This window comes from Bombyx mori, chromosome 5, assembly GCF_030269925.1.
Source record: "Bombyx mori chromosome 5, ASM3026992v2".
Classification (NCBI taxonomy): Eukaryota; Metazoa; Arthropoda; class Insecta; order Lepidoptera; family Bombycidae; genus Bombyx; species Bombyx mori.
Window position 1 is genome coordinate 14,540,717 of NC_085111.1, and position 25,735 is coordinate 14,566,451.

Sequence of the window (25,735 nt, forward strand, 5' to 3'; positions counted from 1 at the left end):
ATTACGACGTAATGAAACCGAACCATTTTTGTAGAAGCTGATAATTGGTGATGAAAAGTGGATCACGTACTGAGAACAACTGATGAGATTAAAGCAAGACGTTGAGAGAAAGCGGCCGGAATTAATCAACAGAAGGGGTGAGGTTTTTCATCATGATAACGCTAGACCTCACACATTTTTAGCCACTCATGATATCACTGGTGGTAGGACCTCTTGGGAGTCCGCACGGGTAGGTACCACCACCCCGCCTATTTCCGCCGTGAAGCAGTAATGCGTTTCGGTTCGAAGGGTGGGGTAGCCGTTGTAACTATACTGAGACCTTAGAACTTATATCTCATGGTGGGTGGCGCATTTACGTTGTAGATGTCTATGGGCTCCAGTAACCACTTAACACCAGGTGGGCTGTGAGCTCGTCCACCCATCTAAGCAATAAAAAAAAAAAAAAAAAAAAAAACTCAGCAAAAATTAAGAGAGCTTGGCTGGGAGATGTTAATGCATCCGCCGTATAATCCTGACCTTGCACCTTCAGATTTCCACCTGTTTCGGTCTCTTCAGAATTCTGCAGTGTCAGGTTAACATCACGAGAGAGCTGCCAAAACCAATTGTCGCGGTATTTTGATCAGAAGCCTCAAAATTTCTATAGCAATGGGATCATGTTCCTACCTACAAGATGGCGAAAAGTTATCGAACAAAATTGTACCTACATACTTTAGTTACTTAAATGTCAATAAACTATATTAAAAAAGGTTGTGAATTTACTTAAAAAATGCGAAGAAACTTTTTCCCCAGCCTATTATAATATTGCAAAAGATTTCCAATCTATAGATTAGATTACTTAAATTTTTATTTTAGGTCGTTGCCTAATCTAATAACGTATAATATGAGACGTTAAAAAAAATATCGCCAAAAGACGAAGTAGTGAAAAATTATAACCGCATAAGCCACTGTACTACTTACTACACTACTACATTACACTAAAAATTTTAATTATTTAATCTGTAAATAAGTAGTCTCAAATAGGCATTTGAGAACGATCTGCATAATCGTCATCGGCTCTGTGGTTCGTGATTACCTCCGCCACCGAGAACTGTCGAGTGATAAGGAGGTGGGCTGCCCATAGTATACGAAAAAAACGTTAGACAATTTTTTTATTGCTTTGTTAGGTGGACGAGCTCACAGCCCACCTGGTGTTAAGTGGTTACTGGAGCCCATAGACAACTACAACGTAAATGCTCCATCCACCTTGAGATATAAGTTCTAAGGTCTCAGTATAGTTACAACGGCTACCCCACCCTTCGAACCGAAACGCATCACTGCTTCACGGCGGAAATAGGCGGGGTGGTGGTACCTACCCGTGCGGACTCCCAAGAGGTCCTACCACCAGTGATTACGCAAATTATAATTTTGCGGTTTGATTTTTATTACACGATGTTATTCCTTCACCGTGGAAGTCAATCGTGAAAATTTGTTGAGTACGTATTTCATTAAAAAAATTGGTACCCGCCTGCGGGATTCGAACACCGGTGCATCGCTACATTCGAATGCACCGGACGTCTTATCCTTTAGGCCACAACGACTTCGACAACGGTAAAAGCATTTCGAATAAGAATTCACGAATTCCCGCAAAATTCCAGAAGCAGTTCAGAGTTTGATTATATACTCTTTGCTGCTGTATAGAAAAATTGGACAATTTGAGTACTGGAGAGTCTACTTGGAGGACAGATCGGTCACGTGTACCGGACACGGTGGGATCGTGCACCGGTTCCCGGTCGTGCGCGGTGTTCCACAGGGGTCGGTGCTCGGCCCTCTTTTGTGGAATATCGGGTATGACTGGGTGCTGAGGAGTGCCCTCCTCCCGGGCCTGAGCGTAATCTGTTACGCAGACGACACGTTGGTCGTGGCCCGGGGGGGGAGTTTTGCTGAGTCTGCCCGTCTTGCTACGGCTGGGGTGGCGCATGTCGTCGGCAAAATCAGGAGATTGGGCCTCGATGTGGCGCTCAGTAAATCCGAGGCCATGTGGTTCCACAGGCCCCGGAGAGTGCCACCTGTCGATGCCCATATCGTGGTTGGAGGCGTCCGTACTGGGTCGGGGTGCAGTTGAAGTACCTCGGCCTCATTCTAGACAGTCGTTGGACCTTCCGTGCTCACTTTCAGAATCTGGTCCCTCGTTTGTTGGGGGTGGGCGGCGCGTTAAGCTGGCTCCTTCCGAATGTTGGGGGGCCTGACCAGGTTACGCGCCGTCTCTATACAGGGGTGGTGCGATCAATGGCCCTATACGGGGCGCCCGTGTGGGGCCAGTCCCTGGCCGTGGGGGTAGCGAAGCTGCTGCAACGGCCGCAACGCACCATCGCGGTCAGGGTCATCCGTGGTTATCGCACCATCTCTTTCGAGGCGGCGTGTGTACTGGCTGGGACGCCGCCTTGGGTCCTGGAGGCGGAGGCGCTCGCTGCTGACTATCAGTGGCGGGCTGACCTTCGTGTCTGGGGCGTGGCGCGTCCCAGCCCCAGTGTGGTCAGAGCGCGGAGGGCCCAATCTCGGCGGTCCGTGCTGGAGTCATGGTCCAGACGGCTGGCCGATCCTCTGGCTGGTCGTAGGACCGTCGAGGCGATTCGCTCGGTTCTTGTGAACTGGGTGAGTCGTAACAGAGGACGCCGTACTTTCCGGCTCACGCAGGTGCTCACTGGGCATGGTTGTAGGAGTGGGTAATATCGGATTTGCCGCGTATCGAATCGTATCTATATATCGAGGATCAATATCGGATATTGAATCTATATATTTTCTGAATCTATATATTGATGGATGCTAGTAGATTTTCTCGATTCATGATATTTGAGATTTGAAACGATACGCTGATATAATATCATAGTAGATATAGATTTAAGTCAACGTTATACGGTTGGTTTTCTGATATCAATTTATAATATGATCTTAAAGTAATAAAAAGAACATGAAAATAAAAATGTCAAAAAAACTTTCCTTCATGCTTTTACCAGGCTTAGGACTGGCTATATTATTTTCAGTTTTTAGTATTTTGTGTCTTAATTTAAAATTACAAAATATACCAAAAGAGTGTAGATTTCAAAAGTTTAATACAAACACAAGAAATAAACTCAATTATTTGGATTCAACTAAAAATAGAAAAATGTGTACTTTAAAAATCAAACACAAAAAACTTTTAAGTATTTATAAACACTTGTCCAAAAATTCTAGTTCAAGGTCAAAGCGCGTGAAATTAAATTCAACGATGCAAATAGGCTATACTGCATTCAAGTTAGGGTCGAAAGTTGAAACTTCTTTCTTTAATTGTATCCTGCTGATACGCTAAGAATAATCTACAGACATATGGACTTAAATATAAGGTTTACAATTGTATGGATAATGCCTGTTTCTGTTTCATTCATCACATGATATCCCTATCGTGCGCTCACTCACTCTGGCCGATTCGATACGAACCAAACGAATATCGCTGATATTCACGAATCGGTACGATATGCCGATGCGCATCACATCGAGCAATATCGTGTATCGGCTGATATCGAAATATAGATTTCGATTCACGAATCGGTACAATATGGCGATGCGCATCACATCGAGCAATATCGTGTATCGGCTGATATCGATATATAGATTTCGTGCGGGGCGATATCGGATTCAACGATATTGCTGCGATATATAGATATTGAATCTATATACTATTTATATCACCCACTCCTACATGGTTGCTTCGGTGAGTTCCTGCACCGGATCGGAGCCGAGCCGACGGCAGAGTGCCACCATTGTGGTTGCAACTTGGACACGGCGGAGCACACGCTCGTCGCCTGCCCCGCATGGGAGGGGTGGCGCCGTGTCCTCGTCACAAAAATAGGAAACGACTTGTCGTTGTCGAGTGTTGTGGCATCGATGCTCGGCGACGACGAGTCGTGGATGGCGATGCTCGACTTCTGCGAGTGCACCATCTCGCAGAAGGAGGCGGCGGGGCGCGTGAGAGACGCGCAAGCCCGCCGCCGTCGAGCGGGGGCCAGGGAGGCGGATCTCGCCCAAGCCCTGGCCCTCTAAGTGTTTCGGGTCCCCTTCAAATGTCGGTCTGGGGACCGGCGAAGGGGACCTAAGAAGACGACGTGCAAGCTGCTCTGCACGCGTTTTACGCGAGAGCATCCGGGTGATGGAAGGCCGGCTATCCTCGACCCACGCTGGTTCTGACCCAGCGGGGTATTCCGTAGGATAGCCCATTCTAACCGGCGCCATCTAGGCGGGCTCCGGATAGCCTGCCGACCGAGAGGGCTGGTGGACGTGGCGCTGACGACCGCTGGTCCGGCGTCCCGAGGGGGAGGGTGATGGGAGAGATGTGCTCCGCACTAAACGCTTCACTTTCCCCCCTTTGCCTTTTCATGGGTTCTGTCTCATGCGAGGTTCGGACGCGGGTTGTTGAGCGATAGGAGGTTTTAGTCAGTTCGACTCCGACATGCCCCACCCTCCATCCCCAGGGCAGGGCGGAAGTCCGGCGATTTCCTCTTGACCAAAAAAAAAAAAAATGCGTGTAAATTTTTGCTTTATTTTTAAGGAGATAAGGTTAAATTTGGAATAAAAGTTATTGTAAAAAACTATCTTTTTCTGTCATTCATGGCATAAGGTCGTAAGTGAATGTTAAAATAATCTAAACTGCACTTTATTGCTTGGGGAAAAGGCATAGTTTAGGTTACAATTATTATATTATTCATCGTTTTTCTCCACTTGATGGTGTAGTCAGATCAATTAGTCGATGCCATATTTGTGTTTGGTTTTTGTATGTGATGCGTTATCTAGTGGTAATATATAGATGCTAATAACGTATAATTTGAGACGTTAAAAAAAATATCTCCTTTTATATATCATCTCATAATTTTTACAATTAACTTACTGCCGCATAGTCCCCCCAAAATCGAACATCGGGATGTGAATTCACGCAACCAATATTAAACAGAAATATAGATCTCAAAAAAAACAATTCTTACAGTTTTACGAATTAAAATTAAAATTTACGAACTTAGGTAACCCATGACAATATCAAAACGTAGGTAAATGACATAAATTCTGTAAATTTTGTAAACATGACTGTGTAATAAATAACCAGTGGTCAGGTATATTGTACGCCCTGGTACTTAATCCGACCTATTTCTGCTGAGGTTATCCGAATTATCCTTTTATACTTACATCGTTGTTGAGACATCATCAGATCTAGGCGTCCATGCGTCAGAAAAATTCCTTACAAATATAAATTTTAAGCCCCCGTCACTAGTTCTCTAATTTTTTGATTGTTAACACGGGTTTATTGAAATAATTATATATTATTGTGAAAATATTATAAAATTCGCAAATGCATACAAATGAATATTTGATTTTTTTATAATTATTTTACATTTTATTTTCTAAACTATTTCATTTTAGTTACTATCTGTGTATGACCACTACAAGTACCGACATTCGTGGTGAATATATGATAAGAGGTGGATAGAAAGGAAAATGATTTCGAAAAACAATAATATAATAACCTAGTGTTTGGTTTATTTTTCTCATTACATTGTGGCCCTCGCTGGAATAGACGTATTTTCTTTGGGAGTAAGTTGCTATTTGCATTTCAATAAATTAATACACTACATGTTTTAGGCCACGGAGCAGTGTGTTTTATACTCCTTTAGCGTCAACATTCTCACATCGTCCTTGACCTATAGTAAAATATAACCTAATTTGTTTCAGGCAATTGAATCTAACAGGTATATTGAAGACCTAATCAATATGAGTGGGCCACGATGCGTTCAAGTAGTTAATAGGAATGAAAATCACAATTATGTGCTTGAAGATAACGCACTCCAGAGAATTTTATTGCGTGAGGATGTAAAAGATCTGCCGCTGATGGTAGTTAGCGTCGTGGGTGCCTACCGTGGAGGAAAGTCCTTCTTGCTAAACTACTTCCTCCGTTACCTCAACTCACCGGTATGTATCACTTTTTTTTGTAATGAAAAATGGGTCTGTCGTTTTGAAGAATTAATGCAGTGGGCTTTGTTCTGCTAAAAATTTTGAAATAGTCTCTTGAACGTGAACATTTCAGCAATTTTTGTTATGGAATGTATGTGGAAAAAGTACAAAAGTTTCAGTTCCAACATCCATGTTTTAATTATTTAATTAAATTATTAAAACGTCTTAGTTACATTTAGGTCGACGGTGACCGAATTTAATGTTTAAAAAATCCGTAATGATATATGTACTATAAAAATAAATATACCGTAATATAAATATATATATATAATATATATATGACGCTTTCCGCATAAAAATTAAAAGTACAAACAATTCTCAGCTCGTGTCAAGAAAATAACATTAAGTGATTAGTTTTCATTTTACAACCTCTATATCGAAATTGCCATAAGGAAACAAAAATCCATTGGTCGATTCTTGCTCTATAACATACATTTCAATAAAAGCGATGTCGAAATTTATACCTGTCCGGTTTTAAATGGTAAATCCGAGTAGTTTTAATGTATAGTTTGATGTTGAATATCATTTGTCGTTATTGTCTTGAATATTTTCGAATATTCAAGGTGCTTGTCCAAAGGAGGAGTTGAAATGCTACTCTGGATGCAGGTAAAAAACACATTTTACAAAAGAAACTAAAAGTTCAGCTTCTTGTTGTCGTAGACGGAAAAGCGAAACGAAAATGGCGACTGGTTGGGGAACGAAACAGACCCTTTAGTCGGATTCAGCTGGAAGGGAGGATTTCAAAGGCATACTACGGGTATACTAATGTATTCGGAGCCATTTATCACCACTACAGCAACAGGAGAAAAGGTCAGCTTGTTTAATGTATATAATGATTATTAGGTTCCATAACATAAGAATTTGCATGGCAGCACTTGGATCTGGAATGATGTTCACTTCGAAAATCAGTTGACCTTACGTTGCAAAAACTTTAGAGCTCAATGAAGAGAAAATAATAATAAATGATGAGCGTTCGGAAACACTTTGGAGAGGCCGTATGCGCAATTTTCCTCGGTGACTGGTTAGAATAATTATAGTAACATGCCGTCATCTGACTCCAAAATAGGATACCCTGTGCTATGGTACACACATATTGGTGCCACCAACCTGCCCTGCCTATTTCTGCCATAAAGCAGCAGAGCGTTCCAGTTTTAAGGGTGGGGCAGCCACTTAAAAACTTGACACTGGACCCTCCTTTTTTACAATCTAGGTTTGAATTTAATTGATAGTATAGAGCGGTGTTTCCCAACATGGGGCCCACGTCCCACAATATTTTTATTTTTTGTGGCTTAGATGGGTGGACGAACTCACAGCCCAGCTGGTGTTAAGTGGTTACTGGAGCCCATAGACATGTACAACGTAAATGCGCCACCCACCTTGAGATATTAGTTCTAAGGTCTGAAGTATAGTTACAACCGCTACCCCACCTTTCAAACCGAAATGCATTACTGCTTCACGGCAGAAATAGGCGGGGTGATGGTACCTACCCATGTGGACTCACAAGAGGTCCTACCACCAGTAAAGTACAAGGAGGCAATTTGATAATTAAGGATTATATTAAATTAATATGGAAAATGTGTATTAAAATTATTTTGAATAAGAATTTTAGTTTTTTTATTATACGTTTTGAACGTCAGTCTGGAGCCATATACTCTCCTTTTTTACAATCTAGGTTTAAATTTAATTGATGGTATAGAGCGGTATTTCCCAATAGGGGGCCCACGCCCCACAAAGGGGAAATTTGATAATTAAGGGGGGCAATCGTACTAAATTAATATGAAAATGTGTATTAAAATTATTTTGATTTAGAATTTTAGTTTTTTAATATACGTTTGGAAATATTACGTACTGTGTTTTGATAACAATTTCATAGTGATTTCTTAAATGAACAAATCAATATTTTACTGTTAAAAATTATCTATTGGGGGCATAAAAATTTTAGGAATGCTACAGCGGGGAACGGCACAGAAAAGGTTTTTTTTTTTTTTTTTTTTTTTCTCAGGAGGAAATCGCCGAACTTCCGCCCTTCACTGGGGATGGAGGGCGGGGCATGTCGGAGTCGAACCGACTAAAACCTCCTGTCTCTCACCAACCAACGTCCATACCTCGCATGAGACAAAACTCATGAAAAGGCAAGGGGGGAAAGTGAAGCGTTTAGTGCGGAGCACATCTCTCCCATCACCCTCTCCCTCGGGACGCCGGACTGGCGGTCGTCGGCGCCACGACCATCAGCCCTCTCGGTCGGCAGGCTATCCGAAGCCCGCCTAGATGGCGCCGGTTAGAATGGTCTATCCTACGGAATACCCCGCTGGGTCAGAACCAGCGTGGGTTGAGGATAGCCGGCCTTCCATCACCCGGATGCTCATGCATAAAACGCGTGCAGAGCAGCTTGCACGTCGTCTTCTTAGGCCCCCTTCGTCGGTCCCCAGGCCGACATGTGAGGGAGACCCGAAACACTTAGAGGGCCAGGGCTTGGGCGAGATCCGCCTCCCTGGCCCCCGCTCGACGGCGGCGGGCCTGTGCGTCTCTCACGCGCCCCGCCGCCTCCTTCTGCGAGATGGTGCACTCGCAGAAGTCGAGCATCGCCTTCCACGACTCGTCGTCGCCGAGCATCGATGCCACAACACTCGGCAACGACAAGTCGTTTCCTATTTTTGCGACGAGGACCCGGCGCCACCCCTCCCACGCGGGGCAGGCAACGAGCGTGTGCTCCGCCGTGTCCAAGTCGCAACCACAATGGTGGCACTCTGCCGTCGGCTCGGCTCCGATCCGGTGCAGGAACTCACCGAAGCAACCATGCCCAGTGAGCACCTGCGTGAGCCGGAAAGTGAGGCGTCCTCTGTCACGATTCACCCAGTTCACAAGAACCGGGCGAATCGCCTCGACGGTCCTACGACCAGCCGAAGGATCGGCCAGCCGTCTGGACCATGACTCCAGCACGGACCGCCGAGATTGGGCCCTCCGCGCTCTGACCACACTGGGGCTGAGACGTGCCACGCCCCGGGCACGAAGGTCAGCCCGCCACTGATAGTCAGACAGAAAAGGTTGGGAAACTTTGGTATCGAGTAATGTTTAGATTTAACTAAGAATTTTTACCTATTTACCTAAGATTTGAAAACTACTGTGACACGGATCTTGAGGGAAAATACTTACTAATGATTAATATGACATTTTCTTCTGTATGACCGTGTATTTAGCACATTTTCAATATTAAATTAAGTAAAAATTATAAAGCTACAACCGATTCGTGTCACATAATATTTATGACAAGTCTTTTATTTTAAAACCGTGCTGCCAGATTAAAATCTCAAAGGCTACATTCCGTGACAACTACATTTTTTCTTTGACAGGTGGCAGTGCTGTTAATGGATACACCAGGCCTCTTCGACCCCAACAGCACAGTGCGCGATAGCTCCATAATATTTGCGCTCTCCACCCTAATATCGTCTGTTCAGATCTATAATCTCATCGGGAATCTTCAAGAAGACGATCTTCAGTGGTTACAGGTAGATTTCAATACTCGGCTTATATACCCTGCAGTGGTTCTGAAAACGTGCGCTCCTGAGCTGACGCCTGCGCTAACGCGTTTGTATCGCCTCTCTTATTGCGCTAACAGGGTTCCGTCTTCATGGAAAACCGCCCACGTCCACCCTATCCCCAAGAAGGGTGACCGGTCGGACCCATCGAGCTACAGGCCTATCGCGATAACTTCTTTGCTTTCCAAGGTGATGGAGCGAATAATAAATGTACAACTCCTGAAGTATCTTGAAGATCGCCAGCTGATCAGTGACCGACAGTACGGTTTCCGTCACTCAGCTGGCGATCTTCTTGTATACCTTACTTACAGGTGGGCTGAAGCCTTGGAGAGCAAGGCTTCAGCCCACCACAGGCAAGAGAGCCTTAGCTCTTGCTGTTAGCCTTGATATGGCGAAGGCGTTCGACAGGGTCTGGCATAGGGCACTTCTGTCGAAGCTACCATCTTACGGAATGCCCGAGGGTCTCTGCAAGTGGATCGCTAGCTTTTTGGAAGGGCCGAGTATCACGGTCGTCGTAAAAGGTGACTGTTCTGATACCATGACCATTAACGCTGATGTTCCACAAGGTTCGGTGCTCTCCCCCACGCTTTTCATCCTGTATATCAATGACATGCTGTCTATTGATTGGCATGCATTGCTATGCGGATGACAGCACGGGGGATGCGCGATATATCGGTCATCAGAGCCTCTCTCGGAGCGTGGTGCAAGAGAGACGATCTAAGCTTGTGTCTGAAGTGGAGAACTCTCTGGGGCGAGTCTCCAAATGGGATGAATTGAACTTGGTTCAGTTCATCCCGTTAAAGACACAAGTTTACGCGTTCACTGCGAAGAAGGACCCCTTTGTCATGGCGCCGCAATTCCAAGGAGTATCGCTGCAACCTTCCGAGAGTATCGGGATACTTGGGGTCGACATTTCGAGCGATGTCCAGTTTCGGAGTCATTTGGAAGGCAAGGCCAAGTTGGCGTCCAAAATGCTGCGAGTCCTCAACAGAACGAAGCGGTACTTCACGCCTGGACAAAGGCTTTTGCTTTATAAAGCACAAGTCCGGCCAAGCGTGGAGTACTGCTCCCATCTCTGGGCCAGGGCTCCCAAATACCTGCTTCTTCCATTTGACTCCATACAGAGGAGGGCCGTTCGGATTGTCGATAATCCCATTCTCACGAATCGTTTGGAACCTCTGGGTCTGTGGAGGGACTTCTGTTGCCTCTGTATTTTGTACTGTATGTTCCAAGGGGAGTACTCTGAGGAATTGTTCGAGATGATACCGGCATCTCGTTTTTACCATCGCACCGCCTGCCACCGGAGTAGGTTCATCCATACTACCTGGAGCCACTGCGGTCATCCACAGTGCGTTTCCTGAGGTCTTTTTTGCCACGTACTATCCGGCTATGGAATGAGCTCCCCTCCACGGTCCCGAGCGCTATGACATGTCCTTCTTCAAACGAGGCCTGTGGAGAGTATTAAGTGGTAGGCAGCGGCTTGGCTCTGCTCCTGGTATTGCTGAAGTCCATGGGCGACGGTAACCACTCACCATCAGGTGGGCCGTATGCTCGTCTGCCTACAAGGGCAATAAAAAAAAATCAAGTATTATTTTATTCTCTCAACGCAAAAATTCAATTCAATGAATCCTTTCAGTTATTTACCGAGTACGGAAAACTACTTAAAAACGAAGACGGCTCCAAAGCGTTTCAGATGCTAATGTTCCTTATCAGAGATTGGTTTTACCCTTATGAACATGCTTTCGGTGCCAAAGGAGGTGCCGAGCTATTAAAAAAGAAACTTGAAGTAAGTACAAGGAGGGAAGTAAGAGGAGTTTTGTGACAAACACACGCACAGAAGAAATATAATTATTAAAGATTTTATTGATTTTAATTTGGAAACGCAGTCGATGGGATATAATAGTTTTGGTATCGTGATTGTACTTGCGATATCTTATGAAATTGTTTCAACCGTCATAACTGTATGACGGAAATGTAACATATACATTAATGGAGACTAAAGAAAATCTTCATATAAACGACATAAATTTATTTGGCAAAGATAAAAAATGTTATCGCTTTTATTAACCTTCTCTTAGATTGTTTTCTGTTCATGTGCAAACAAGCTCCCAGTCTACCTGGTATAAATCGGTTGTCGGTATACTTAGGCGTAAGCTTTTGAAGCCACCGCTTCTCAACATAATATGTATGTACTTAGTCTGGCCATAAATACTGTTACAATTAAAAATAAACAAAATATTACATTTGAATTTGGAATCTGTCATTTTTATATGATTGCTCATTGAGTTTTCTCATTTTGGCGCCAATACATTGTACAATATTTTGCGATATTAAAATGGAGTGGGGTGATAAAGAGAACCGAATCGCTGTGATTGCATTACACAAAGTAGGTATGGAGCCAAATGCAATTTTTATAACTCTCCATACGCTTGGTATTAGTAAAATGTTTGTGTACCGGGCTATCAATAGGTGCAATGAGACCTCCTCTATTTGTGACAGAAAAAGATCTGGCCGTCCACGTAGTGTTCGTACGAAAAATGTGGTCAAAGCAGTATGGAAAAGAATTCGAAGAAATCCTATCCGAAAGCAAAAGATTTTATCTCGGGAGATGAAGATAGCACCTAGAACCATGTCGCGTATTTTGAAAGATGACTTAAGACTTACAACCTATAAGAGGCGTACTGGTCATTTCTTAACTGATAATTTAAAAGAGAATAGGGTGGTAAAATCGAAACAACTACTGAAGCGGTACGCAAAGGGAGGTCATAGAATTTTTTTGTTTACGGATGAAAAAATTTTTACAATTGAGCATCATTTTAACAAACAAAAAGACAATATTTATGCTCAACGCTCTAAGGAAGCTTCCCAGTAGTTCCAGTGCAACGTGGGCACTATCCGACCTCAGTGATGGTTTGGTGGGGTATTAGCTATGAAGGAGTGACTGAGCCATAATTTTGTGAAAAAGGTATCAAAACATCGGCACAAGTGTATCAAGATACCATTATTGAGTAGAAGGTAGTGAAGCCCCTTAACAACACCATGTTCAATTATCAAGAATGGTCTTTTCAGCAAGACTCGGCGCCAGGTCATAAAGCTCGGTCTACGCAGTCTTGGTTGGAAACGAACGTTTCGGACTTCATCAGAGCTAAAGACTGGCCGTCGTCTAGTCCCGATCTTAATCAGCTGGATTGTGATTTATGGTCAGTTTTAGAGAGTACGGCTTGCTCTAAATGCCATGATAATTTGGAGTCCCTAAAACAATCCGTACGATTGGCAGTGAAAAAATTTCCCATGGAAAGAGTGCGTGCTTCTATTGATAACTGGCCTCAACGCTTAAAGGACTGTATTGCATCCAATGGAGACCACTTCGAATAAGATTTTAATACTTTGAATTGTTTTATATTTATGTATTAAACTAACATACTGTAAAAGTAATAAATATTATTTGCAATAGATTTATTTTTTATTTTTTATTGTAACAGTATTTATGGCCAGACTAAGTATAGTTATATAAGAACGTAAAGGAAATAATTATATTTCCTGTGTGTAAAAAATACAACACGGAATACGGCTAGCGTAAAATTTGAGTGTTAACTGAACAATTATCTTTTTAGATTACAGATAAAATGCCAAAAGAGCTATGTGACCTCCGGGAACATATTCGTTCTTGCTTCGATAAGGTTTCATGTTTCCTTATGCCTCACCCCGGTTTCAATTTTTCGAATCCAAGCTACAACGGAAACTTTTCTGGTAAAATACATTTATTTTATTACAAATTACTAACATAATTCTGAATAAATTTTTTAAATAACAACATCACAATATGTGTACTGGCACCTTCAAACAAAAGGTAATAATCGTATTTTCTCATCGTCATTCCTTATTACTAGAATCCTTATCCTTTGTTACGCTAACGAGCAGAATGATAGTACCTTAAGTTCGCTCACATAAAGCTTTACAACCAACAAATATTATGATTTACTGTTGGCAATTGGTAATGTTTCACATATTGAAAAGTCCACTTAATACGGTGAATACCTGGATGTCAATTCATCGCTAAGTTCATGTGTTCAACAACAAAATCTCCCTTATATCTTTACAACTACAATTTTTACGTAGTTGTAAAAGAATAAAAAGTGCTTCCGTTAATTATGTGGAAAGATGTCGTAATTAATATAACTATATAAAAGAACGACATTGTAATTATCTAAAAGCCGGGAGACATCACGACACAAAAGAGAGTGACTGTAAAACATTATTGATTCCACAATGCAAGGATGCTTGGTTTTTAATTAACACAGACAATCAAATCTTATTTCGTATGTGCTGTTACGATATCTATAATACGAGGAAATCTTTACTGTAGCCTATTCGATGTTAAACGATCAACATGTTCAACAACAAATTTAATTTTATATTGAATAATTTAACTGTTGTTATTACTTTTTGGAAACTCACCAATGAACTTTCATTGTGTTGTCCACAGAGCTTTCGGCAGACTTCAGAGACGCTCTTAAAGAGCTTGTACCATCTATATTTACGCCTGAAAATTTGAATATAAAAAAGATAAATGGAGTTAAAATAACTTGCGCTGATTTGTATACATATTTCCAAACTTATATAAATGCTTTTAACACTGACTCTATGATAACTCCTAGCAGTATCTTCGAGGTAAGTGTGAATTTGAGTACCAAGCCTTGAGGAGGTCTAACTTATGATGATGTCCAACATATACGACTAATATATTAAATAATGATTGCTGCTTCTTACTAAAAAAACACATTATGAAATTCGAACATCAGTCTCAGAGATTTTAAAATTAATTACTTACGATCTGATGTCATAATGCACCATAGCTATCTTAAAATTCAAACCAAAACAAATCATTAGTTCGCGGCAAAAATATGAAGGATAATTCCAATGCTATACTGCTCGTAGCATCCATACTAGCAGAATCCACATCCGGATTTGAATCATGTCCGCCGCCAGTTACTTAAAATAAGAAATAGTTACGAATTACGGAGTAAGATATAATAAATAATAGTTTAAAAAAACTAAAAAACATGCTTTATATAATATAAAATTCAACTAAAAAATAGAAAATAAACTTTAATAAATTTAAATTGAAAATAGTGTAAAAAAAATTATTTTATATTGTAAATATATATGTCGTGAATAACGACTTTTAGTAATATTAAGACGGTGGTTTTGATTATTTAAATGATGAGATGTTGTTTTGATAAATATCACAAAATGAAGGGTAGACTACGTAACGCCACAGTATAAAATGGCGGTACGTGGACAGAGTCGTGGCATTCCGTGTCAGACAGTTATTCCGTCCGTATCAGTCAGTGAGTCTCAGTCAGTCAGTCAGTCGGTCTGTCGGTATGTGCAACGAAACTGTCGGTTTACCCTGTCATTGTGAAAGTTGTGTGTGTTGAGTTTCAATAATTATTATTGAAAAGTTTTATTGACTAAACTGAGTTCAATCGAATACGAGCGATGACGGAACCTACCGCTCAGCCATCCCTGACGTGTGCTGACATATATATATTGTAAAAAAAGCGTGGGGTGCATGGTGTTATTAGTTATAAATACTTTTCTGACAGATATGAGTAGAAAAATTATTATTTCAATAATATCTTAAAAAGTTTTCAATCAAAACTTTTCAAAAATTTCAATTTTTTCATATATATTTTTTATATTGAATTGTCATCGGTCCTCAATAAATTTACAAAGTTTGAATGAAATCTGGCCGTTTAAAGTGGGTCAAAATCGCGTCTAAAGGAGTCAGTTACAAACATACAAACATACATACAAGTGAAGCTAATATAAAGCGTATAAAAATAGTTTAAGTTACTGCTACTACCGACAAATGACCATGAAATGATTAGCAGGATGCGTCGGACTCTGAGATTTCAGAGGAAAGGCGAAAACCTAACTCTGCTGCCTATTTATAAATACTATCCTGCAAAAGACTGCAAAAGGTACCTTTTGTCAGACTAGTCTCTCACCACTGCGCAATAAAAAATAAATTATATTGACATTATAAGAATATTGACATTACTGAACATCTCTACCTGAGATATGTATCATACGCATCATGTGCGCGGTCAGGCGGGTACTAAGGCCGGGCCGTATCCTCGCAGCGATCCTGATAACTTGGAGCCCTGAATAAAATATGTGGTAATACTTCTGCATCGCCTTTCTGTAACCGTCGTACCGCAACCTATTCACCTTATGTCTAAGAAGGATTACCGGTCCAAACCACAGGCCAATCGAGTTAATTTCTTTATTTCTCATTGTAATAAAATCAATTACAAATGTCCAGCTTCTTGAATAGCTTGATCAGTGCTAGTTAATCCGTGACTGATAGTATTCATTTTAGTCACGGTCGCTCAGCTGGAGATATTTTCTATATCTTACTTACTGGAGGATTGAAAGCAAGGGCTTGGAGAGCAACGACGAGGACCTTTGCTCTCCAAGATGTAGCGTGGTGAGCCTTAATATCGTGAAAAGACATTGAATAGGGCACTTTTCTTGAAGTTACCATTTTTCGAATTCCCTAAGACACTCTGCGATTGGAACGCTACCGTTTTGGTTGGTCGGAAAACAGTCACACCTATCTTGGAGCGTAGTGCTGGATAGGCGATGAAAACTTGTGTCTCAAGTGAAAAAAAATCTTGGACAGGTTATTATTGATGGTGCTACAATTTAAAAGACCATCCGCGCAAACTTTTGATCGTATGTATTTGCATTCTCGGGGCGACGTTTACAGATAGGGCGTCTTCAACAAAGCCAAGCGGTGTAGACTTCACAGGATAAAGGCTTGCTTGTATATTATGCTTTATGCAGCATACTTTCGGCTAAGTATTTCCTTCTCGGGGCCGGAGCTACTAAATGCCATTCCCATCTATCATACTTTCGTTTTTCTCCACACAGGAGAAGCCTGGATTGGATTTTCGATAATCTAGTTCTCATGGATCGCTCGGAGGTTCCAATTGAATTGCTCAGCTTACGGAGAGAATTCGATTCTCTCTGAGTATTGTAACATATACTCCATGATGAACTGTTTGAGACGATCTCGTCATCTCGTTTTTACCGTCACACTATCTGTCACGGTGTCAACATTAATACAAGCATTCATTCTGAACACGTTTGCAGGCATATTTTCTGCATATGCTAACCGGCTTTGGAATGAATTTCTTATATTTACTGAATGCTTTGAGACGTATTTTTTCAAATGAGGTTTGAGGGGGTTTTTTAGTGATAAACAGCGACTAGGCTGCACCCCACTCATTGGTGACGTTCGTGACTGACAGAGATGATTCATCAGACCATCTAGTGGATCGTGTGCTCATGTCTATGAATGCTATAAAATTATAAAAATTAAACACAAGTAGCAGCAATTTGTACATAGGTAAAGAAATTCATGGTCCTATTATTATTTTAGAATACCAAGAGGGCGGCATTGACGGCAGCTACGCGGGAAGCTACCAGTAAGTACACGAAGATCATGGATTCTGCATGCAATACCAACACGCCAAGTATGCCAGGTGAAGGAGTTCGCGTTACTCATAACCAAGCATTGGATAAAGCAATCGAAGCGTTTAACAAAAAAGGGAAATTGGGCTCACAGAAAGAGATTGATGCATACCTAACTCAATTAAAGCGTGTAAGTCTTTGGAACTTAACGATTATGTAAAAAATAATCCAATCGAAAACCGAAAACTATGTAATATGTTCAATGTAACAAAATAAAGCCGTTGGTGTTTTCAGGATTTAGAAGAACAATTACCACGTTATGGCCTTATGAACGACGGAAAGTATCGGAAACTAGCATTCGAAGCAAAAGAAGTATTTGATAATACAGTCAAAGCAGTGCACGGTGAAAATTTGTTTTGCTTGCATCCGAATGACGTAGAACCATTATTCAATGAAGCCGTTTTAGCCGCTGTTACTTACTTTGATTCCAAAAGGCAAAAAATTCCAAATGTCTTTGATGAAGAAAAGATTAAATTTATTCAGGTCAGTACAATTTCTATTCTATTTTATTGATAAATTACTTAGAAAGCTACGTTTTTTTTTTATTGCCCTTGTAGGAAGACGAGCATACGGCCCACCTGATGGTGAGTGGTTACCATCGCCCATGGACTTCAGCGATGCCAGGGGCAGAGCCAAGCCGCTGCCTACCGCTTAATACTCTCCACAAGCCTCGTTTGAAGAAGGACATGTCATAGCGCTCGGGAAAGGGAGCTCATTCCATAGCCGGATGGTACGTGGTAAAAAAGACCTCTGGAAACGCACTGTGGATGACCGCAGTGGCTCCAGGTATTATAGATGAACTCTACACCGGTAGCGGGCGGTGCGATGGTAAAAACGAGATACCGGTATCATCTCGAACAATTCCTCAGAGCACTCCCCATGGAACATACGGTACAAAATACAGAGGGAACCGAAGTCCCTCCGCAAACCCAGAGGTTCCAAACGGTCCATATGTGCAGTTAACTAATAAGCAAAAAATACTTAAATGTCAAACTTATATGAGTAATTTTAATTAATACATATTAGGGGTTAAAGTATGAAATTGTCGATTTATACTGAAAAATTGAAATTCGTTTCTAAGCTATTGCATAGATTTTATCGCGGGCCTTGAGCGCGGCGACCGAACCATGAAATTCCGTAACGAAAAACACCTTACACCCTTCACTCCGCCTACCATGTAGCTCGCGTTCAACACATTCACAAGTTGCGCTTGTGTAGTGGTTGTGAATAAGCGCGTGGCGTGACGTCACACTGCATGCGCATCGTGAAAAGTCTGCCCATCTCTCTCGCGCGGTCTAGCTTATGAGTGTGAAGGGGACAGTTAAGGTTTTGCTTTTATTAATGTTTAATATAGCGTGGTCTTGTTTTATTATTGTTTTAATATTAAATAGGCATGATGACAGTAGTCAAGTATCGCCGAAATATTAAATTGATCTAATGAAACAGGATTCAAGGATTTTGAAAAATGTATTTATTTTTATATTAATGACGAGATTGATGATTTATTTGTTAAAATAAATCTACAAAATAGAACAATCAGCCATGATAGCTTAAACACCAATCAGAGTGAATTACGTCACGCCTTAATAAACATCATCTTGTTTCGTTTGACCTTACGCGCGATCACTGCAATTTTAACAAAAAAAAACTATTGTTTTCGCTTTACCTGTCGCTAAAATACATTTTATAATCGTAGTTTACCATTTCCACAACAGAAGTTCCACAAAAGCCATCAGCAAGCTCTCTAAATAGGTTATTTAATCAAATTTCCTTTACACATGAGTATCTTGTTACCAGGAATATTAGTATGTTTTTCTATTAAATCAATTAAGTAATAACAGCTTTTGGGAACTCCAATGTAAGATCGCGGGCTCTTTGTAATTTTAAGCTTTTTAATTTTCTATCGTTTTGTATCATCTCACTGTAGTCCAATATAGATTTAATTTGGAGAGATATTGTTGATGGTGATGATAGATCGGAGAAGTTTTATGTAATGTGGATGTCCATGGCAACGTGAAATTGCCTCATGTAACTTTAAATGGTGATGTAGAACAGAATGGGTATGAGGTTTCAAGGGTGATGTCATCTGATTTATTAATTTATTTTCTCTTTGAACGGCTTTACTTCTGAACTTGTGAGTAATAAATACTTAAATAGACTTATTAGTCATTCTCGAGGCAATGTTTTCTGTTAAATTTTCTTATATGTTGTCATGCAAAACTAAAAAGTAAACATTTGCAAATTATTAGACACAAATAAAATTCAGGACTTAATAACATACCTACTAAATACAATCTGCACTCCTTTTTACAAACAATACATCAAACAAAGTTGACAAAGTATTTAGTAGATATTTTATAATTTACTTTTTCCATAATAAATGCTTAGCGGGTTAAAATATTAGGTATGTATGATAACAGACAATGATTTTAATGGTTATTGTCTGAGTTGATAAATTATGGTAAATAGTAAATGAAATTAATCTTTTCTGTTATCTATAATAATCTTAGTTGTTCGTTTTTATTCTGTCTATCTGGCATTCAAATTTTGTGAGAATACAGCCCGGTTTCATGCGAACCTGCGATATCAAACCCATTGTCCATAATAATTGACCATATCATGTGGTAACTGGAAAATGAATAAAGCATTCATTGAAATAAATATTACTGGTTATTCAAGAGATAAATTGTAATCTCAGAAAATATTGAACTTAACTTCCTCAATTAAGGTCACACATCACTGTAGAATTTACAAAATATGTACAAACTTACATCAAAATGATCTTCACAGAAATAAATTGAAATATTTAGACTTAAACCTTTTGGATCTCGCCGTGCAAGAGTCAACGGTTTATTTCTCATTGTTTTTGGAGTTTACTCCTTTAGAATCGATTTACATATATAGGCCCAGGGTATGAAAATTATGGGGACCAAAATCGTACTAGCATGTCACACGAAATGCGTTATGCGCCTGATTGGCTCCTGATTGCGTGATGCGTGCGCGCGCCAATCAGGAGCCAACGCGCGGCCGCGTTATCGCAGGTGACGCCGGGCTGCTGCGCCGGCAGTCCGCCACAAAGCCTCGTACTGATCGCGCGTTTCTCTCATTATTGTATTTTCATATATTTGTTAGTCGTTTGTTTTGTGTCTCGTTAATTTGTTAATAATCTGTAGTGTATCGTGTTGTCGTAATATAGAACTATTTCTCGTATTGTTTCGTTTAATTTTTTATATCCAGTAAACTCCAGTCGTGCGTCGGAGCGGACACACACACTTTTTTTTTATTTGGGACGTAAACAAACTAACTTGTTCGGAGTTTTTATATATGTATTATTGCACTGAGGGACCACACACCACTTATACACTTTTGAATTCATATTTATTATGCAAAATAACTTGATTTATTAAACAAGCATCTAATGTTTACTATTGACGTACTGAAGTTTACTAATCCGTGACGTAATGACCGACGCCATTACACTGAACAGCGTTTTAGCGCGAAATAAAAACTTTAAATTTAAATTTCATTTTATTGCATGAAAACCTGTATTTTCTACAGAAATATGATATATTTTTGATATAATAGTGTAAAGATATACAACAAAGGGAAGATCTTCCACCGAGCGGGTGATATTGCTCGGTAGACCGACGGTCCGAATGTTGTTGTTCGAAACTTGTATATATGCAAGCTTGTCTTGAAAATGTCATAAGCGAGATTCAGGCATCTGTAAAATATCTTGCGTTGTATGATGGCTACCCGTCACAATAGATACTTCTGAATATCATAGAATAGATATTGAAAATTAGTCATCATGCCTATTATAATTGTCTAATTATAATTGCATAAGTTGATAAAAAATGCTATGCAATAGCTTTACCGCGGCAGTTCGATTTGCGATAAAACTCTGGTGATCTAGATTCTACAAACTGTGTGAAAGTATTTTGCACTGCCTCCTCGGAAGAAAACTTTTTATCGCGTAGAAAATTGTCCAAAACACAAAAAAATGGTAATTCGTTGGAGCAAGGTCTGGCGAATACGGAGGGTGACAATTGGTTTCTAATTGCAGTTCCTGTAGAGTTAAAACGGTTTCTCGTGCTGTATGAGGTCTTGCGTTATAATGGAGCAATAATGGTGAAGATCGTTTCATGAGTAGGGGCTGTTTCACTGCATGTTTTGCTATCATTGTTCGGAGTTCGGTACAGTAGACATCTACTATTATTGCTTGACCAGATAAGACCATGCTGAGACCACCAAAGAGTTACCATTACCTTTTTTTGGTAAGCTTTGCTTTAGGACACTGTTGCGGCGTTTGACCTGGGGTCAGCCATTGCATTTTTCGCTTACGGTTATAGTAAAAAATCCAGTTTTCATCACATGTCACAATTCGATCCAATATTCCTTCATTTCTGAATCGATTCAACAAGGCAACACAAGTTTCTACACGCGTTTCTTTCTGCAGATCAGCCAAATCATGGGGCAGCCATTTTTCATATATTTTTTATTTTATTGATTTGACGCAAATAAGTCAATATTGTTGGTAAGGTAACGTTAAACCATGCCGCTAATTCCTGGGTAGTTTGGCTCGGATCAGCTTCCACCATCCCTTTCAATTCCTTGTTATTCTTATGTGTGGGCGGTCTTCCACGTGGTTGGTTCTTCAAATCAAAATTTCCATCACGAAAGCGTTTAAACCAAAATCGTACGGTGCGTTCATTAGCAGTCCCCCCTCCAAACGCAACACTGATATTGCGAGTCGGAACTCGTATTAAAAAATCACTCGACTTTTCGAAGTATCCATCTTTCTTGTCTAAGCTGAATAAAAAAAACAACTGAAAGTCGATAATCGACTGTTGCACATTTTTTTAAAGAAGAACCTTATAGGTTCTATTTGAAAAAGTTTCACTCAAAAATCTCAAACCATGAAGGTTTTATGTCAATTCGAAGTACCTATTACAATAGAACGGCAATTTCATACTTTAACCCCTGCTATTTCTGCTCATATTAACATTGACTTCTGGTCCGTATCAGACGTCAGACATGAAATTCTATCTTCACGTTTTTCTGGAATTTCAATAGTAAATTGAGGATTATTAGGTATACAAACTAACTTGTATTATATAATCGTGAGTCCTCGCATTGGCTCATAGATATTATCAATATCATAGACACTGTCTATGTCAGCTGCAACCAAACGCCAAAAACTCTCTTCAAGTTTATTTTGAAGAAAGATAGGTGATAGCATTCAGGAAGCACCGTGGAAGGGAGTCCTTTGCAGAGCCAAACGGTACTTTGCACAAATAATCTCTCGAAGGGTAGGTACTGTATGCGATGAGTATAATATAGTAGTTTCTGTTTTGAAAATAAAACGTGATTGTGTTTTGCTAAGCGAAAAAATATGCGAAAATTTCACAAATTTTAATTTATTCCTTTATTTATAATTTTTCACAGTGCTTAGGCAAAGAACTGAAGTTTCTCCAAGCGTTGAATCTACAAAACAACAGACACGTTGTAACTGAACTCAAGATGAACTTCTCTAGTTTCATGGAAGGCTTAGTCAGCAAGGATCCTCCATTAGATGACAACGAATATGAAGTCAAGTACCAAGAAAGCTACAGAAAAGCCATTGAGACATTCAACCAGCGACGAAACAGGCCTACAGAATTTCCAGAAGATGTATTCAAACTATCTCTGATGCAGGTAATTTGAAATCTAGAAACCCATACTTTAAGTCGAAGCCTAATTAACTGCAAGAAACAAAATGCAACTAGTATATTCGTGATTCATCCAATAAAAATTATTATTATTTAAAGAAAGATATTTCGTATTCATGACAGGCGGCAGGTATTAGGCGTAGTGATAAGTTACTTCTGTGAGCGAATTTAAAAATATATTTTTTATTGTTCAGCTTAGCAATGTATTTTTAACTTGCAGCACATGCCAACTCAATTCACTGACTTAAAAGAAATCAATAGAAGTAAAAATAGGAAACAATTCATGCTGTCGCTGTCATTCTACGTGAATTACATGAGTCTTTTCTGGGATCCCGATACATGCTGCTTACATCCGAACGACTTGGTAAACGAACGTAATTTAGCATTAGAACAAGCGTTGAAACTATTTCACCCCGAATTGCCAGATGACATGGAGAGAGAAATACTTAAACAGGTATTCATGTCATTAAAATTATTTTTTAATATATGTATTCTTCTCAAAACTTTCAAGAAATTAAACAATGATATTTTTATAGTTCATCAAGTCGAAGTATGACGATCTGCGCGAACTGAACGATGCTGCGAATGAAACGGCTATTGCTTCAGCTGTTAATGTGTATATAGAAAAAATGGATAAAGCCACAGAATTTAAGGGCTGGTGGGTCCCAACTTTGGGGATTCCGTATATTGTCAACCTGGCTAATAGATCTTCCTATCACGAGGAAGCCAAGAAAGCTGTTCTTCTTAATTTCTACTCGAATCGTCGCGATCGCATGAACAGCGCTCCCGATAAATACTACAATGAACTTATTAAGGTAAAGCATAATATTTTTGTTGGGATAGATAGATGTACAAATATGTACAATATCCACTTGATACTGAGCGACTTACAGACTGTTAACAGAACGTTTTGCGCCACTGCACACAGACTGTTAACAGAAAGGTAAGTGATTCACCGCAGGCAGCTGTCTACTTTATATATACGTACCTTAAAAATATCGTTTGAATTTGACCGTGGGATAAAATTGAGGGAACACAGGACGATGAAATTCTGTCAGCCTATTGAGTGGGCACTAAAGTCCTACCTATTTCTGTAGAATAGTAATCTTGCTTTACAGTTTGAAGAATTGGGACCGTTTGTATACAATATAATTGAGTCTTCGATTACATAGTGGAGGTGGAATTTATGTTATCATGTCTATCGTCTCGGGTAATGAGCTTCAAAGCGCGGGAGATGTGAGCTGATCTAGACTAATAACAAGGTGTTCATGAAATATCCATAAATCTTACATTTGATACCAAAAGTCAAAAGTAAATTTTGACTTGGCTTGACTTGACTTTGATTTGGATAAAATCTTTATTTTGTATTTAAATTAATCTGTTTATTAACTTACGCAGGAGATCAACTACGCTCGGATGAAATATTAAGATCTTCTTGCGAACCGGCTTCCAGTAATGACAACTTCTTCTTCATCTATCTTTTAATTTTTGAATTAATAAAATCAATCTTGAAATGAATCGAATCTTTTATTTGGGTTTATGCACTGACTGCTGTATTTTATTTTGTCTTTAACTGTTAAGACTATGAAAATTACCATTTTTGATAGCAAACAGTGATTCCATTTCAACCGATTAAAAAAACAATTGCTTAACCATTGTTACTTTAGATAACTCACATAATATTGTTACACACACAAACAGTTAGTCTATTGTATGAAGTCGTCGCGGCCTAAAGGATAAGACATCCGGTGCATTCGTATCTAGCGATGCACCAATGTTCGAATCCGGCGGGCGAGTACGAATTTTTCTAATCAAATACGTACATAACAAATGTTCACGATTGACTTCCACGGTGAAGGAGTAACATCGTGTAGTAAAAATCAAACCCGCAATATTTTAATTTGCGTAATTACTGGTGGTAGGATGTCTTGTGAGTCGGCAGGGGTGGGTACCACCGTTCTGCCACAAATTACGACTGACTCGGTGGAGTAGAAGTTAACGCCTGTGATTGCCCGCATAACGGCCACGGGCTCGATTCGCATTCCAGAAAATATTTGCATAACATATATACGTTTACTGGAACGTATAATTCCCGAAAAAATCCTCCAGATTACAAGGTCGCGATGAACAATCACATGCCAAAAATCTATATTGACATACATTTGAATAGTTGATTTAACAACAACACACGATTTAGACACAACACTTTGAAACAATTTGGAAATAACTCCCTGCTAATTCAATGAAATTATTATCAAATCTTCGCGTGCGTTCTACGAAATATTAAAATATCAAATTTTAAAATAACCAAGGAACAGCAAAATCAATTTTCCCATTAAACCTTTGTTTGTTTTGTAAGGCGGACTGCCGGTTTTGTTTGAATTCAATTAAAATTTGATCCGGATTGATGCTTTGGTACAATACATTCTACGAGCTCTCGGACTATCTGGTATTAAGAGCTTACCGGCCACCAGAGAAAAGGTATACCAATATAAATGCCACTAAGCATATGGGAACTCGAGATTCAAAACTCGAATGTCTTTAACATACTGCTTTGCGGAAAAAATACAAGTTGTTGATTTAGTTGGCACTAGATTTGTTGTTGGCGCTTCAGAAACGTTTTTTTGTTTTTACTTTTATGCTATGATAGTTGGCGTAAGAATTTGATATGCAGTTTCCACACCTACGTTATGATGATGTAGTGAAATTATAATATTTTTCATAATAAAAATATATATTCCAAAGTCATGTTCAATTCCTAAAGTTATTGCAATCGAAGCATTTATAACTGCGCATTGATTCTCAATTATATTTCAATCTCGTCTTTACACAAGAGAGCCGATGTTCGATATAACGAAAGACTAATTTCTTCGCGTGCTTTATTAATATTCCTGCCCTTTTTTCTCGTCTCAACAATTTGCGTAAATCGAA

At 39.8% G+C, this 25,735-nt stretch overlaps 2 protein-coding genes across 8 annotated transcripts in view; one reads left to right on the plus strand and one right to left on the minus strand.

The window, feature by feature from the left end:
- The window catches only part of LOC101738757 (solute carrier family 12 member 6), a 419,122-nt gene that overhangs the window by 322,873 nt on the left and 70,514 nt on the right, over positions 1-25,735 (minus strand). The window lies entirely within an intron of this gene.
- Positions 5,437-24,322, plus strand: LOC101744237 (atlastin). 5 transcript variants are annotated; one of them, XM_021350546.3, is made up of 13 exons: positions 5,437-5,595; positions 5,734-5,970; positions 6,673-6,822; positions 9,363-9,518; positions 11,185-11,334; positions 13,163-13,298; positions 14,035-14,219; positions 17,002-17,223; positions 17,328-17,576; positions 22,542-22,790; positions 23,025-23,258; positions 23,341-23,619; positions 24,203-24,322. In XM_021350546.3, exons 2-13 carry the CDS (start codon positions 5,773-5,775, stop codon positions 24,230-24,232), a joined length of 2,238 nt encoding a protein of 745 aa, XP_021206221.1. In that variant the 5' UTR covers positions 5,437-5,595; positions 5,734-5,772; the 3' UTR covers positions 24,233-24,322. The 5 variants fall into 5 exon arrangements, with proteins under 5 accessions (XP_021206221.1, XP_062524764.1, XP_062524766.1 ...); XM_062668780.1 differs by having other exon boundaries at positions 23,341-24,322; XM_062668781.1 differs by having other exon boundaries at positions 5,508-5,654; positions 23,341-24,322.

Excerpts from the sequence above, each read along its gene's own strand:
- LOC101744237 (XM_062668780.1), top strand. The coding sequence starts at position 5,773 with ATGAGTGGGCCACGATGCGTTCAAGTAGTTAATAGGAATGAAAATCAC. Across the intron at positions 11,335-13,162 it reads TATTAAAAAAGAAACTTGAA|ATTACAGATAAAATGCCAAA; the intron begins GTAAGTACAAGG and ends TTATCTTTTTAG. Across the intron at positions 14,220-17,001 it reads CTCCTAGCAGTATCTTCGAG|AATACCAAGAGGGCGGCATT; the intron begins GTAAGTGTGAAT and ends TTATTATTTTAG.